The sequence below is a fragment of the Adiantum capillus-veneris genome, chromosome 9, assembly GCF_014529385.1.
Source record: "Adiantum capillus-veneris isolate H3 chromosome 9, ASM1452938v2, whole genome shotgun sequence".
In the NCBI taxonomy this organism is placed as follows: domain Eukaryota; kingdom Viridiplantae; phylum Streptophyta; class Polypodiopsida; order Polypodiales; family Pteridaceae; genus Adiantum; species Adiantum capillus-veneris.
In genome coordinates, this window is record NC_140939.1 from 111,004,568 (window position 1) to 111,021,498 (window position 16,931).

The following is a 16,931-nucleotide window of genomic DNA, read 5'->3' on the forward strand; positions in this document are numbered from 1 at the left end:
AGCCCGATTTCGGCAGCATAACTGTACTAGAACCCTTCACGGTCAGTATTCCCACGCATTGACTGACTTTCCCGACGCATACGGGCACTTTGCAAAACCTGGCGAGAATCTGCAGCACGCTGAATTCTCTGTTTTCAGCCCTGAAAATGCGCCAGATCGCCTGTACAGCGGTCCCCTTGCGTCCCCGAACCTCCTGGGGGTATTAGGGTCCGTTTAGGGCCAAAACCCTAAACCTGCAAAAATACACAGCAGGCTGTAATTCACTGTTTCGGGCTCCGTTTCGCGTGCCGGTCGCATCCCTAGCAAGTCCTCGAGCTCCCGCACCTGTAGGGCTACTTGCCCTTTGAATCGGACGAGATTTCTGGCGTGAAACCTCTCCGAATTCACCTGTACCTGCGGGGGGATTAGCCGCTAGCTAATCCAGTACCTGTGCAAGAGGCTCTTGCCTCGGCAATCGCGCATGAACCCACACAACTGTACATTGGTCAAATGAAGAGCCCACTAGAGGGGCATAACATACTGCCAAAGGGGAGAGAGAGGGCAGTGCGTAGCGTGCAGGGCATCACTCCTGGCACCGCACTGTGCATAAGAGGGAAAGCAAGCACTCCATAGCTCTTAACCTGTGACAGAGACTTGCAAAATGAGCCTCCCAACTATAAATCACGTTTTTGCCTTCTCTATAAGTAGTAAACTGGCCTCAAAGTGCCAAGTGTCACTCATTTGTGCATTTTCCCGCTTTAGACCCTCGGGTCTAAAAATATCTCACCTGCAGCCTCTGTTGACTTGGCCACAGAGTAACAAAATGATCCCCATGTCAAACTGCACGTAATGACGCGAAGACATTTTCAGGTCCCAAAATAGCAGTTCCCTAAATTTTAGGAGATGCTGCCATTATATCTTTCTAGGTCATCCGACCCTCTTTGTACACTGTGGCCACATCCAAAACTGAAATGTAGCCTCTGTAGCAAAGGATTCCACTTTGGCTAGTCAATGACCCCACTTGGCTAACCATAGTCCTTGTCCAACCTTAGTGCTCTCTTGCCCTCAGGCCTGGACTCCCTCTGGACAGTTCCACACTAGCTATGCAATGCAGGGCAGTTAGATTTCCCGAGGGGTGTTTCCAAAAAGTGAAAGTAAATAGATAATAAGAAAGAAATCAACAAAAAGGATAGATAGTAGTCACACGCTGGTGACATACCCCCCTCTTGAAATCTCAAACGTCCTCGTTTGCATCTATGTCGTCCATGCTTACTGTCAACACTGATGTATTCAACACATGTCGACACATATACGACACATACATGCTCATTGTCAACCCTGGTGTATTCAACACCTCGTCGACTCATGTATTGCCTGCGTGTGAACCCTGTTCCAATGACATAGTGGTAGCTTCGCACTCTGCCATTGCTTTGAGTCACTAACTTTCCAATGACAAAATGGTAGCTGCACATTTTGCCACTGTCTTCTAGTACACGTTGGATCCCGTAACACTTTCGAGCATACCCAAACCGACAGTTTAAGAATGCAGTTACACATGTACTCTTTAATAGAAGCAATCACTGTATCCTTGACAGACTGACAAGAAATACTCACTTCTATAGCACTAACCAAACTTTTGGACATTCCATAAGAGCAATTGCCAAACTGACAATCTGTACAGCTCTAACATTCATGTAACAGGTATTTGATTTGAGCTCACTTTAAATACCATGTACATCATTTGTTTCAAAAGCCATTGTCACACTGACAATCCATTTAGCTTTGAAACTCAAGGGGTCAAGGTAGGTTGCAAATCGAAGGCTTCCAGGTAAAGTGATAACACAGTTGGTGACTCTGCAAGTTCACCTTCTTCCATCCACTTAGCATCCATTGGTGGATAGTTTATGAACTTTACCAAGTAACGCCTAGCAACCTTGCCTTTCACTTTCCTTTCTTTGTGTGCCAAAATCTGTTCAGGGACCAAGATCTCGTCAAGTTCCTCGACTTCCGGTTGATCTTCAGCTAGTATATCTTCTGGCACATCACCCACATAGGGTCTGAGAAGACTCACATGAAACGCATTGTGAATCTTCCAACTGTCAGGCAATTTCAGCCTATATGCAACATCACTGATTATGTCGCATACTTGAAAAGGCCCATAGTAACGCATGCTGAGCTTTGGAAACAGTCTTTCCTTGCCCTTCATCTTCTTTAACCTTGCCTTTTCAAACCGTAGAAGCACCCAATCACCAAGTGAATATACCACTTCACGACGGTGACGATCAGCTGCTTTCTTTTGCTTTGCCTGAGTCCTTTCTAAGGCCACTTTGACCTTCTTGTACATTTCATCCATGTCTTGAACATACTTATCTGCTTCAAATATCTTGTCCTTTGTATGCAGTATGGGAGGAACTTTCTTGCCACCTTCAACTATCTCAAAAGGTGCCTTGCCAGTTGATGAATGCACTGTATTATTGTATGCATACTCCACCAATGGCAAATACTGCTCCCACTTTCCTTTATGCTCTGACACATAGCACTTCAGCAGATCTAGGACAGTAGAATTTGCCTCTTCTGACTGTCCATCTGTTTGAGGATGAAATGACGAAGAGAATTTGAGCGTGGTGCCCATATTCTCAAACAAGCCTTTCCAGAACAAACTAGTCATGCGTGGATCACGGTCGCTAATAATCGACTGTGGCATGCCATGATACTTGAAAATATTGCTCATAAACAAGCGTGCCATCTGATCTGGCTTTATCTTCTTCCTGACAGGAATAAAATGAGCCTGTTTGCTGAATCTGCAAATAATGGTCCAAATACCATCATTTCCTGTCTGCGTTCTCGGAAGATCAAAGATAAAATCCATAGCAATACTTTCCCATGGTTTATCTGGAATAGGTAGTGGTTGCAATAACCCTGGTGCCTTTTGCCTGTCAAACTTGACCTTTTGGCATATTAGGCATTCTCGCACAAAGGCATCCACATCCCTTCTCAATGTAGGCCAATAGAAGAATGTCTCTACCGCTTTAACTGTAGCATCGATACCACGATGCCCTGCATACGCTGGGACATGACTCTCTTCCATAACTTTGCGTCGCAATGGCTTTGTGACACACAATCTGCCATGCATCATCATGAACCCGTCTTTAAGAAGATAGTGTTCATGACGTTGTCCATCCATTAGTTGCTCGAAGACCCTTGCAAAATCTTCATCATTTGCATACTGTTCTCTCATATCATCAAGTTCATGATGATAAGGAATCGACACAGCTGAAATTTGTGGCTTCCTTGACAAGGCATCGGCCACAACGTTCTTCTTGCCTTCCACATGCACAATCTGAAAATGGAACATGGACAAGATATTTGCCCATCGCATATGCTTCTCAGATAACTTTGTTTGTGTCAAGAAGTATCGCAAGGTCTGATGGTCCGTTTGGACAACGAAATCTGCACCTAGCAGGTAGTGTTTCCAACTTAAGAGCGCATGAATCACAGCCAGTAACTCTTTCTCATAGACCTGCATGGTCATCTCTGGCCCTTGCAAAATTCTGCTCTCATAGGCTACTACCCTGCCATCTTGCATTAGCACTGCACCAATGCTACTACCGCAGGCATCACACTGGACCACAAATGACTTCCTAAGATCCGGCAACACAATGACTGGATCGGAAGTCATCTTTTCCTTTAAGAGATTAAAAGCTGAAATCTCTTTCTGTGTCCATCTAAAGGTGACTGCTTTCTTTTGAAGAGCATGTAAAGGTGAAGCAATCTCAGCGAAATTTCGGATAAACCTTCTGTAATAGGAGCATAGTCCCAAAAAGCTTCGGACATCATGCACCGTCTTCAAATTTGGCCATGACTTGATCGCTTCGACTTTTGCAGGATCCATTCTGACACCGTCCTTTGAGACAATGTGTCCCAGAAAGTGAATCTCTTCCAGAAAAAACTCACTTTTCTTTGCATTGATGAGCAACCTATGACTGCGTAGCTCTTTGAACACAATGGCCAAGTGATGCCTATGCTCCTCTTCATTCTTTGAGTAGACTATCATGTCATCAAAGAATGTACCAACAAACTGCTGGTGTGGACGGAAAATTCTGTCCATCATCCTATTGAACGTAGCAGGAGCATTTGTGAGACCAAAGGGCATCACTAAAAATTCGTAAAGGCCAAACGTTGTTCTAAAAGCAGTCTTGTGCACATCCTCTGATCTAATGCGGATCTGATGATACCCACTCTTTAGATCTATCCTGCTAAACATAGCTGCTCCTTCTAATTTGTCCATAATATCATCAATTCTAGGTATAGGGAACCTATTCTTGATGGTATTCTTGTTCAGTGCACGGTAGTCGATGCACATACGCCATGAGCCATCTTTTTTCTGCACCAACAATACTGGAGAACAGAATGGAGATGAACTGGGCTGAATCAGCCCCTTTTCTAACAACTCCTGTACTTGGCCCATTATCTCTTTCTGCTGAGCCGCACTAACCCTGTACGGAGGCTTATTTGGTGGGCTACAGCCTGGCACCAAATCTATCGCATGGTCCTCGGGTCTCTCTGGCGGTAATTGAGACGGTAATGAATCGGAAAAACAGTCACTATACTGTTGTAAAAACATTGACCTTTCTTTATCTAGCACAGATAAATTTGATTCATCACAATCTGACACTTCACGTGCAAAAACCAAGTACGCAGAAAGATGCTTTTTCATTACAGAAGCAATAGCAGAAGCTGATACAGTAGGAATAGACTCCCCTTTAAGCCTTACATCCAGAATGTGAGTCTTTCCCCTGCTCTGTACAGTGATCTTTTTGTTGTAGGCATCCATGATTCCCTGTACACGAAACAACCAAGGAATACCTAACAACACATCACATCCGTCCAGTGGCATGATGTAAAATTCTTCAGCATCTACATAGGACTGGATATGTAGACGCAACTTTCCAATGATGGGTGTCACAGCCTCTGTATGGCCAGGACATGCCAAACCTGCCTCTGCTGTATACCCCATCTCTTCAGGTCTGATTCCCAACTTTGAAGCCAATTCTGGGGAAATAAAGTTGGCTTTGGCACCTGGATCAAAGAAGATAAGCACTGTTTGATCCCTAACCTTTCCCCATGCTCTGCAAAGCTCACTTGCATCTGAATTTGGCTTGTCGCCCACCATATCTGGCACTAGACCAGCCATGGGCTTCTTTCCCTTCCTGTCCTCCTTGTCTTCAGAATCAGCTGGCCTTTTCTTTGTAGGACAGTTGTAAGCAATGTGGCCAGGCTGCTCACATATAAAGCATTTGTTCTCTGTCCTCAGGACCTTCTTTTGCTCTTCTGACTTGCGAGGAAAACGTCTTTTCCATTTCTTTGTTGGTCCTTTTTCTGATTCAGCCGTAGCTTTGTCTTTCCCTGCGTTGGCCGACTCCTGAGTCCCTTTAGGAGCCTCATTGGGAACGTGCTTCTTGGCTGAATTTTTCTTGCCTGATCCTGCCTTGACGCCAGTGTTAAATTCACAATCTTCTCCCTTGAGCAAACCATTGCCAGTGTTTGCTACCTCGATGAGCTGCGTCAAAGTAGTGACTTTTGTCTTCGTACAGTACTTTCTCAATCCTTTAGGTAGGCCACAACAGTATTTTTCAATCTGTTCTGTCAATGGCACAAACCTATAGGAAGTTACTGGAAGTAGAGCTTTCCAAAACTTCCGATTGTAATCATCCAGATTTCTGCAAGTGGCAGCATTAAGCTGGTGCCATTCTGTCATGACATCTGCTTCGAAATCATCAGATAACCATGCTGCTGCAAAAATCTGCTTGAAGTAAATCCATGTGGACGGAGCTTGCCCTTGAAGCAATAAAGTTGTCCACCATTGTCCCGCATTCCCTGTCAAGAAAGTGGCTGCCTTGCGGACCTATGAAGCCTCTGTAAAGTTTCCCCCTGCATAGGCCTTGTCAAACTGCTGGAGGAATGAAAGAGCCTTCTTCCTGTCATCAAACCCTGTAAAGGTCGTAAATGACACTCCTTTGCCACCTTCTTTGTACGGAGTTGGCCTCTCCAGCGGCGTTAAATTGTCATATGGAAGTGACTGAAACATGGGAACACTATTAAGGTTCATCTGTGTTCCTTGGCCGCTATTAACTTGACCTGGAAATGCCATATTTGGCTGCTGATTTGTAATTCCAGCCATACCAAAATTTGCTTGTGGCATCCCAAATTGTCCCTGAGTGCTTTGAAACCCTGGTTGCATACCCATGACACTGTACATGGGGTTAGGCATCATCGTTTGAGCACCCGCAAACACTGTTCCTGGCGTATAAAACTGATTTCCAGGTGCATGACCAGCCATGCTTTGGAATACGGATCCACCTCCAAAATAGCCAGGGTGTACTGAAGGTGGTGGGAAGACCTGTTGCATAGCCTGTAAGTTGCTTCCCTGCCCATTAGAACCAGCTATAGGCTGCTGAAAGGTGGCGGGCTGAACTGGTACAGCTTGAAAAACTGGCATCTCAGCCACCTGTTCTTGCACCTTAGGCATACGTTGTGGAGACTGCATGTTCTCCGTCAAGTGTACAGGTGTTTCCATTGACTGTGCGGTATGAATCACCTGTGCTCGAGCCTTAACAGGCTTTTGAATATGATCCAGTGACCCAACTTGCTGAGACGGAACAGGAGGTTGCAGAAAGGCTAAAAACCTTGGGTTCTGCATTACTTGTGTGAACATAGCCACAGCAGTAGCCAACTGGGTCCTGAATATATCATCATCAGTCTGTGGTGGTCTTGAGGACTCACCCACTTCATGTGTCTGTTGACCCTGTGAAGAGGAAACCTCTTCAGTCACATCATCTGGTCTGTCAGCCATAATTACAATTCCCTGTGTCTCGTCTATGATCCCCTGTGTCTTCAAGCCCAAAACTGACCAAGGCTCACTTCTATGGAAAAAAGTGATTTAATCCCGTCGATGGAACCATGAAACCGGCCTGTTCAATCCAAAAAGGGCGGTAGACTTTACTTTAAACCTTGATTTAGCTTTCACCCATTATTAGTCGTCTATTTTACCTGTACTTTCAAGACACAACAAAGGGGAGAGGGATACAGGCTGCTAGATTGCACCTGTATGAGTAGACGGACACCAGATTGGCCCCTAACTTAGGCGCCCCTTTCGGTATTTCTTTATTGTTCAAAAGAGGGAATAAACGCTGTGGTTCCTACAAGCTGCCCCGCACAAACTCGGCTGAATTTCCACTGTTCCAGCCCGATTTCGGCAGCATAACTGTACTAGAACCCTTCACGGTCAGTATTCCCACGCATTGACTGACTTTCCCGACGCATACGGGCACTTTGCAAAACCTGGCGAGAATCTGCAGCACGCTGAATTCTCTGTTTTCAGCCCTGAAAATGCGCCAGATCGCCTGTACAGCGGTCCCCTTGCGTCCCCGAACCTCCTGGGGGTATTAGGGTCCGTTTAGGGCCAAAACCCTAAACCTGCAAAAATACACAGCAGGCTGTAATTCACTGTTTCGGGCTCCGTTTCGCGTGCCGGTCGCATCCCTAGCAAGTCCTCGAGCTCCCGCACCTGTAGGGCTACTTGCCCTTTGAATCGGACGAGATTTCTGGCGTGAAACCTCTCCGAATTCACCTGTACCTGCGGGGGGATTAGCCGCTAGCTAATCCAGTACCTGTGCAAGAGGCTCTTGCCTCGGCAATCGCGCATGAACCCACACAACTGTACATTGGTCAAATGAAGAGCCCACTAGAGGGGCATAACATACTGCCAAAGGGGAGAGAGAGGGCAGTGCGTAGCGTGCAGGGCATCACTCCTGGCACCGCACTGTGCATAAGAGGGAAAGCAAGCACTCCATAGCTCTTAACCTGTGACAGAGACTTGCAAAATGAGCCTCCCAACTATAAATCACGTTTTTGCCTTCTCTATAAGTAGTAAACTGGCCTCAAAGTGCCAAGTGTCACTCATTTGTGCATTTTCCCGCTTTAGACCCTCGGGTCTAAAAATATCTCACCTGCAGCCTCTGTTGACTTGGCCACAGAGTAACAAAATGATCCCCATGTCAAACTGCACGTAATGACGCGAAGACATTTTCAGGTCCCAAAATAGCAGTTCCCTAAATTTTAGGAGATGCTGCCATTATATCTTTCTAGGTCATCCGACCCTCTTTGTACACTGTGGCCACATCCAAAACTGAAATGTAGCCTCTGTAGCAAAGGATTCCACTTTGGCTAGTCAATGACCCCACTTGGCTAACCATAGTCCTTGTCCAACCTTAGTGCTCTCTTGCCCTCAGGCCTGGACTCCCTCTGGACAGTTCCACACTAGCTATGCAATGCAGGGCAGTTAGATTTCCCGAGGGGTGTTTCCAAAAAGTGAAAGTAAATAGATAATAAGAAAGAAATCAACAAAAAGGATAGATAGTAGTCACACGCTGGTGACAAGGGGACTTTTTTTAAAATTTGAAAACCTGATCATTTCTAGAGGCTAGTTTCTCTCTAATAGACATATGTTTGAACTTTGAAGCACCCCAATGGCTATAAAAGCCACCCTTTGGGTCCTCATTTCTCGATGTTTTATTAGCACATTTGCGTCTAGATGACTCATGTTCTTTGGTCTATTTAGTGTAAATTTGTGGTCAAAGTGATGCTCTATGTGTGTGGCATGTGTATAGGTCAAAAAATGCCAAAAAAACTTTAAATTTTTTTTTGCCGTCCCGACCCCCGTCCCCGTTTCCTGACCTTTGCCGTCCCCGTCCCCGTCCCCGTCCCCGTTCCCGACCTCGACCTCGACCCCGACCCCGACCCCGCCCCCGCCGTCCCATGTAACTATGGCCATAAAGGCTCGAGAAAAAGAGGGTTCAACTCCAACAACCTTTCCCTATCATTCTTTTGTTATTTGCCCTTCCCTCAACTAGAAGGTGAGCAAAACATATGGATGAATGTATTGATGACAGCAATGCTATCCAAAACCACGTGCTACTTTAGAACATTGGAAGGTAGACTACACGCCAGCCTTCATAAGATATGGCTAAGTTCATCATCACTACCATAAATGTATTTTGAAGGGCTCTTTCACATGGAGTTCTCTCTCATCCTTCAAATAGTATTTAGATCATGGGTGGTTTGTCTTGCCTCAATGGGTGCAAAGGTTTCTGGTGAAGCTATCTTTAGCTAAATGTCCTGCCTTGTCATATTCACGGCACTTATCGAATTTGCTAGATGAAGGAAAATAAGCTCCATTGTCTTCATGGTCTTTCTTGATGGTTGCATTCTTCTTCTTCCTTATCTCGTGAAGAGAATTGGTGGTGTCTTTTAACTTTATCATATTCCTTTAGCATAGTGGCAATTTGGTAGTAGTCTTCATGATCATGCTTCTAAATAGAACACTCAACGTGCATCAAGTAAATGGATATAGATTTGAGCTTATTAGTTGGGCTAGATATGTCGTCTTCTTGCATATCAAACTAAATGAAGTGATTTTCAGCCCAAAAAGTCTCTTCAAAACTTTGTAAGGTTTCAATGATGTGGTAGCACCATTTGTATGGTGGATGAAATTATCATCCAATGCTGCAAGAATCACTCCCAATGATTTTGCTAAAAATTGGCAAGGCCTATTGTTGGTCTCATCACACTCCTAAAGTTCCTTTACATGAGGAATCGTCGTGTCTTTACTTGCAATTGTGGGAAGGTCTTAGCTGAGTATAAGGTAGTGTCTAATGCAGAAGGATAAAAGAAGACGGTCAAAACAACCCCTCTAAAAGATGTAATGGTAACATACATGCAAATTTGAATGGGAGTATCCATGTTTGGGACTACTGAAAAGTTGCATGCAAAAAATTGAGTAAGCTATAGGCATCAACTAGGTAGAGAATGATAAAGCTATTTAAGTGTTGAGCACCTCTTAGTCTAAGCTAAACTATGTTACAAAATTGGGCTAGAGACGTGCTGCTTGTTTTACACAATTGAGTACTTCGTTGATAATCACATAAAATCAAATTCAAGATATTTGAGTCCATTCAATTTTTGGTATTGGATGGGCGGCCCAATGCTAAGATGAGACAAACTTTTCTCCGATATACGTCTCTTTCTTCTTGTGGGCATGGAGTGATAACAATGCGAGTCTCAACATCGCAAGTTTAATTACATTAGATCTTGCTTCCCCTACAAATACAACCATGAGCTTTCCCTATACACATTCCTCTTCCAACCACAATGTGGACACAATTGTGGTGCCCATTTCCACAATTCTTGCGCATAGAGAGTCGTTGATTAGCTCCATGCGACCTACATGATATGTTTCTTTTGGTCCCATGAAGAGACGACCGTGTCTTTTCATTTATGTCTCTTCGTCTCCTATATAAGGAGCCTATTGTACTCAGTTTTCAAACATTCATTCAATCAATCAAACATCGGTGTTCTCGTCTCTTGAGTCTCAGTTTGATCTTACGTATGAAGTTTTAGTCTTAATTATAAGATTAGCACCACTAATCCTCACAAATAGACCTGCAAGTGTCTTGCCCAATAGGATATGCGGTGTCTGTAGTCAAACTGTTAGGAGCAAATAGGGAAGCCCAGGAACCGTCATGAGAAAGACCGGAAGCCTATCAATGCATAAACCTATAACCCATTATGGCCAGGTGGCAAGGCTGTGAAAAACTCTAGGAAGGCCAGATATAGCAATCTACGCCGTAAACGTCCTCCGAATCAAGGAAAGCCAGACTAAGCAGTCTGCACTATAGAAACTATCGTAAGCTGCAACAATCAACGATAGACCACACGGACCATCACCGGATGGTGTCTTGTCAGTAGGTAGGGTAATCCAAGATGAGGGGAAAGCCAGACTCAACAGTCTACGCTGTGAAGGGCCTCTGAGAAGAGGTGTGGTCACACCAACCTATCTGCACCGTAATCATCCTGTATGAAGAAGGGAAGCCAAACTGAGCAATCTGCGCTGTGAAGATCCTCTGAGAAGAGGAAAGGCCAGACCAATCTATCCACGCCGTCTTGCCTGTATCTTTTGCCTCCAATCCTTCAGTGTCAACCAAAACAAAATCCGCGCCAACGCCATCAAACCGCACCTCAGTGTGGCTCTCAATGTGAATGAGTTGGGAGTGGCCTACAGCCCCAAGTTGGGGGATAAGAAGTCTGCTGTAAGGTTACCGAGGGTGAGTGTAAGCAACTCTAAAGGTAGCAATCCAAATGATCAAGAGTGTAGTAGAGCAACTGCACTACCATCCAAGCCAAGCTCCGGGTGACTCCGGATGTAGTCGTGGGATGCCTGATCTCCCGCATCTTGCGGGTAAACTCTCCAAGAGAGACCAAAGCACCAAAGTCCCACTCCATGTTGTAGATCCAAGCAATGAACCTGTCCAAGAAGAGATGCAAGATCCTCTCCCTAAGTCCATGTAGATGCTTCTGTGTTAGTGAGTAATCTGACGTGTCGAGGTCAAGTGGTAAGTGCCTGTCCACCCAAGATGGTGGTGTCTTCTCTGGGAATGTCAAAATCCCATATGCCATGAGCATGGCCATATCTCGTGTGAACTCCTCTGATGAATGCATAGGTGTATCCATAGCAAACCACAAGTCACCACTCCCTCACGTGTGCGCAACCGCTGAATGACGGCTCGAATGAATCGATCTCCCAAGGATCGTACGCCCGTGTACGATCAAGCGGATGTCGAAGATACCGTGTACTACAGCAGTCATTGAGAGACCGCACGGACCACCACCGGATGGTGTCCTGGCAGGAGGTAACTTCATCCTAGGTGAAAAACACAAGCCATGTGGCTTGTATCCACCCAAAAACGCAATTGCGAGGTGATGAAAACACTGCTGTCCAACAATTTTCAACGTGCTCGTACGCTCCCGGCATGGTCCAGAGCGGTGCAGAGGGTGTAGGGAGATTTTATCTGTGTGCACAGCCGTCGAAGGGCTAAAAACGGAGAAAACAGCAGGTGTATATGCCTGAAATCTGAGGTAAACGAAGAGGATTTTGGCCGGCAAGGCACTAGATGCCAAGTCGGGTTGGTGGATGCAAGATCCGGGGTTGTGAAGCCCAGCGCTCCCCCTCTTAACCTGAAAACGCAGATCTGCCCCAGCCTGAAAACGCAAGGGCAGCCCCCCAAAAACGCTAGATGCTCCACCAAAAAACGCAGAAGGCAGCAAAAACGCTGATGGAGGGGGTTTTTTGCGACGAAAAGGCTTGAAAAGGCCAGTGCTGGCTGCAAATGAATGATTGCCAGGTGTGGAAGAAGCAAAAACACAGATGGCTGAGCATGCCTTCGTGATGGATGCAGTCCAAAAGATGGCGCCACCCCTTCATGCTGAAAAGGCTGGCTGTTTTGACTCCTGGGAGAAGAACCGAATGCAGATGATAATGCGCCTGGTGTCAAAGATCATGGAAAGCTCGCTGCTGATACCATGTGAGTGTGCGCGTGTGCGGAAGCGCGAGAGACAGAGGGAGAGAGAGAGAGATGCGGAAGTGCGTGCCCCCCTGGCCCCATATATAGGTGCCAAAGGGGAGGTAGGGCAAGGCCTGATAAAAATTCCCACGACCCAACAGAAAAATGAAATATATGAGGGCGCCCAGACAAAGTGGGAGGCTCGCCCCAAACTCGGGCCGCCGGACCAGGTACTACCTAGACTATGGGTGGCCAGCCCGGAGACATACCAGCTATAAGGGGTATGAGCCTCCCGAGAACGGCCACAGGAGGGGACCCCCCACCTAGACACGCTAGCCTCACTCCACGCACTCGCGCACCGTGGGGACTCCACACAAGGTTCCCCGGGGCACGCTATGACCCTCCGTGAGTGCGGCGGAGCCTGAGGCTACGTGGGGCTAGGGACCCGGAACGCAAGACCCGCGAAACGCAACACGGCCGTCAACCCATGGAACGCAACCACGCCCGAGCCGGCCCCGTCCGAGCCGGGCCCCCGTGAAGGCAACTCGACCCGAGCCGGTCCCGTCCGAGCCGGGGCCGTCCGCGCCAGGACCCCTTGAAGCAACACCTCGACCCGAGCCGATCCCGTCCGAGCCGGGCCCTCCTGAGCCGGTACCGTCCGCGCCAGGACCCCTTGAAGAAACACCCCAACCTGAGCCGGTCCCGTCCGAGCCAGGCCCTTGAAGAAAAAACACCCCTCCGCCCGAGCCGGTCCCGTCCGAGCCGGGCCCCTTTTGAAAGCGAGCGCGCCCACCACGCACCTCAACCCGATGCGCCCAGATTCTGGGGCGTCACATTTGGTATCAGAGCAAAGGAAAACCACGCCCCCCACCTCTCCGCAACCTCAATCCGACGCGCCCAGATTCTGGGGCGTCACACTTGGTATCAGAGCTCCAGGTTCCGTCCAGAGCTCCAGGCAAAGAGCTGCAGACCCTCGTGCCCGACGCGCACGTTCCTCACGACGGCCCCAACCCAACCTCCCGGGTCGGGTCGTCAAAATTCGGTGAAAGAGCTCCAGGAAAAGCAACCCACGTCCTCCATCCCCGTGACGCGTCCAAACCCCGGGCCGTCACCCGTGACCCGCGCCGGCCCCGATCCGAGCCGGGCACCTCCAACACAAAAAGGAAAGATGCGAGCCAGACAGGGCTCTTTATATCAAAAACAGGAACAACCAAAAACGCGACGGACCAATCCAACTGTGTTCGTCGCGCCCCGGCCACTTTTGTGGCTCATGCTGAGCTGAAGACCCACTCAAGTCTACAAAGAGACCACAGGGCCCCGAGCTAGCCCTCCAAATGACGTCCAAACAGGGACCAACTTCGCAAGTGCTGCATTGCGACGGACTCTCCTTCCAACTCGGCTTTCAAGAAGCCTCCGCGCAGGCCAACGCAGCAAGTGGCTCCGCGCACACTGGGTTACCTATTCGGGGAATACACAAGTATGCGGAATTCTACTTGGGTATTCAAAGCATCCATTTTCAGCCTTCTGCCAAAAATCCAAAAATACACACACACCTTCATTTTCAAAAATGACAAAAACAAAGCATGCCTACCTACTTGCATTTGGGAACAGTTTTGCTCACTTTGCACTTATATGCACCCCTTAGTCCCTTGGCCTCATGCATAGCCAAGCTCTCTTCTCCCCACGTTCGACGAGGGCGTCGAACTCTCTTCAACCGAGGGTGTATATAAGGGGTATGAGCCTCCCGAGAACGGCCACGGGAGGGGACCCCCCACCTAGACACGCTAGCCTCACTCCACGCACTCGCGCACCGTGGGGACTCCACGCAAGGCTCCCCGGGGCACGCTATGACCCTCCGTGAGTGCGGCGGAGCCTGAGGCTACGTGGGGCTAGGGACCCGGAACGCAAGACCCGCGAAACGCAACACGGCCGTCGACCCATGGAACGCAACCACACCCGAGCCGGCCCCGTCCGAGCCGGGCCCCCGTGAAGGCAACTCGACCCGAGCCGGTCCCGTCCGAGCCGGGGCCGTCCACGCCAGGACCCCTTGAAGCAACACCTCGACCCGAGCCGGTCCCGTCCGAGCCGGGCCCTCCTGAGCCGGTGCCGTCTGCGCCAGGACCCCTTGAATAAACACCCCCACCTGAGCCGGTCCCGTCCGAGCCAGGCCCTTGAAGAAAAAACACCCCTCCGCCCGAGCCGGGCCCCTTTTGAAAGCGAACGCGCCCACCACGCACCTCAACCCGACGCACCCAGATTCTGGGGCGTCACACCAGCCATACAAGTATGCCCTAGACCTATGTGAAGCTGAAGGGTGGTGCAAGTCTAACATTGATTAGAGTTGCATTCATATAGTGCAAATGACATCACTTGATTAATATTCAAGACACTTATAAGAGTGAGCCAAAATGGTGACAATAAATATGAATAACTAACCAATAGCTTGTTATAATGCTCTCTTACAAAGCGTCTAGACACAAGAAACTTTTGTGGGTAAACTGAGGTTTGTAGGGATTCCATTGATTGAGGGATGCTTTTCCTACTAATGGAGGGCTTTATGGGGCTGACTTGAGGGGAGAAATGCATCTTATGTATGTATATGAATATATAGACACACACACAAACACGCGAGGGACGGTGGGGGGTGCTGAATAATCACATGTAAGGCTTCTCTTTTATAGATGAACCAGGCTCCTCATTTCATCTCCTCTATTTATAGACAAATGAGACTCCTCAGTCCATCTCCTCTACACTACACTATTTGACTTTCCATATCCTAGAGCAACTTTTCACCTTTCATCTCTTCCACACACTTCACTTTCCACATCCTCAAGTTCACTCATTTTCATACAAGATCTTTCATTCCTCAAAGTATTTTCCTACTAAGGTTTCTAAACTTTTCTCATTCACTTTCAAAGAAATGTTCAATTAAAATGAATTGGGGACATCTTCTGCAGGGCGGTTGAATATAAAAAAACAGAAAATTAGCCCACAATAGGGTGCCATAAATACTAACCCAAGATGCCATGACTAGAACACTGCCAAGACACACGCCACAGGCTACAACCAAGGCATGACATGACCGATCTTAGAGATCATTTAACTCTGAACTCTTATTGGTTGCTCAAAAGATCAAGCTATTTCTTAAGATATATGTAGTAATCCTATTCCGTGTGACTTTCTGGGTGCCATGACATCACGATGATAACATCAAGCACTCACGTTCAGTGGAAGGGGCGAAGAGAATGAGTCCATCAAACAAATATTCTCCATAGCTTTTCAAAGCTAACGATGGATCCGAAGCAAGCTTGAAGTCCAGCTTATATCCGCGATCTGCAAACCAGAAATGAATCGTGTGACACAGGATTGCATGTGCATTTGGTGTGCGAGGAAGAAGAAGATTTCACCTGCTAGAGAATTGAAGAAAAGAGAATGAGAGGACTTGACAGCTACATCATCGACCAACACCAGAAGGCGCGGGTGCAGTGAGCGATCAGGGGAGAGGCAGAGAGAGAAAGGAGCTGCGAGGAGTACCGCGACAAAGATCAGAGGAGCTTCGAGACGGCGGGCCATGGCAGAGAGGGAGTTAAGCACCTGTCATTGCATAGCTCTCTTGAACGCTGGAACTCTCTAGCTCAAAAGAAGTTTTGGACAAATTCTCACAATAATTCCCACATTCTGACTTACCTCAACATCAATCCGACTTACCTCAACATCAATGAACCTCTCTGAGGGAGGCACCCCATACCTAGCTAGGTACGATTGGGGACAGGGGACCACAAGGCGGTGTGACATCATCACTTAGGTCATAAAAGATGCCCCCAATCGTACCTAGCTAGGTATGCGGTGCCTCTCCAGCAGAAGCTCATGATGTTATGCATTGTATGAAAAACACTGATAAAGGCTGTGTTTTCTTACATAAGAAAATTTCCAAATCTTCTTGTGTAGGGACCTGGTCGCGTGAGCCCTGCCATCCAGCTTGCTGCCCAGTCAACAGTCGTCGGCTTTCTCTCACTACACATCAAATCGTGGCTAGTAAAAGCTTTGAAGACTGTGAATAAGCCCTCCACAATCGCTGGAAATTGGTTGAAATGATTAACCAAATCCTTGCCAAGATTATCCCAACCGCCGGTTCTCGTGATCGAGAGAGAGAGAGAGAGAGAGAGAGAGAGAGAGAGAGAGATGGAATCTTGTTGGATGGCCCAAAAGCAGGTCAAGGCGACCAGGTCCTAGGCCTTTACACACGGAGCCCACGCTTGGGCAGCCAACTGGCAAAAGGAGGTTGGATGCGCGAAATCAAGGACACCCAAGATTTTGGACAGTCGAGACCCCCTGCCCAACGTTGGGCGGGAGTAGAATTGTGGTCCACGCGCCGAAAAAGTGGCACTCAACCAATCTCTGCGTTGATTTTGTGATACTGTCTGTGCAAAAAATTATATTAAAGTTTTTTGTGCAAGGTTGTGTGTAAGATATGCATGCCCGCACCCAAAACGAACGGACATGCGATGGACGGTGTGTAAAGGCCCTCAGTTTACCACCAACTATGAAATACTC

At 47.6% G+C, this 16,931-nt stretch overlaps 1 protein-coding gene across 1 annotated transcript in view; it reads right to left on the reverse strand.

Moving 5' to 3' along the window:
- The window catches only part of DGL1 (dolichyl-diphosphooligosaccharide-protein glycosyltransferase 48kDa subunit family protein), a 59,976-nt gene extending 43,956 nt beyond the window's left edge, over window positions 1-16,020 (reverse strand). The window contains exons 1-2 of the mRNA XM_086519943.1: window positions 15,785-16,020; window positions 15,600-15,710 (exon numbers count right to left, since the gene is read on the reverse strand). Coding sequence (XP_086376069.1) covers window positions 15,600-15,710; window positions 15,785-15,950 — 277 coding nt within the window. The 5' untranslated portion in view covers window positions 15,951-16,020. The remainder of the gene's footprint in view (window positions 1-15,599; window positions 15,711-15,784) is intronic.
- Between the last annotated feature and the right edge of the window lie 911 nt (window positions 16,021-16,931).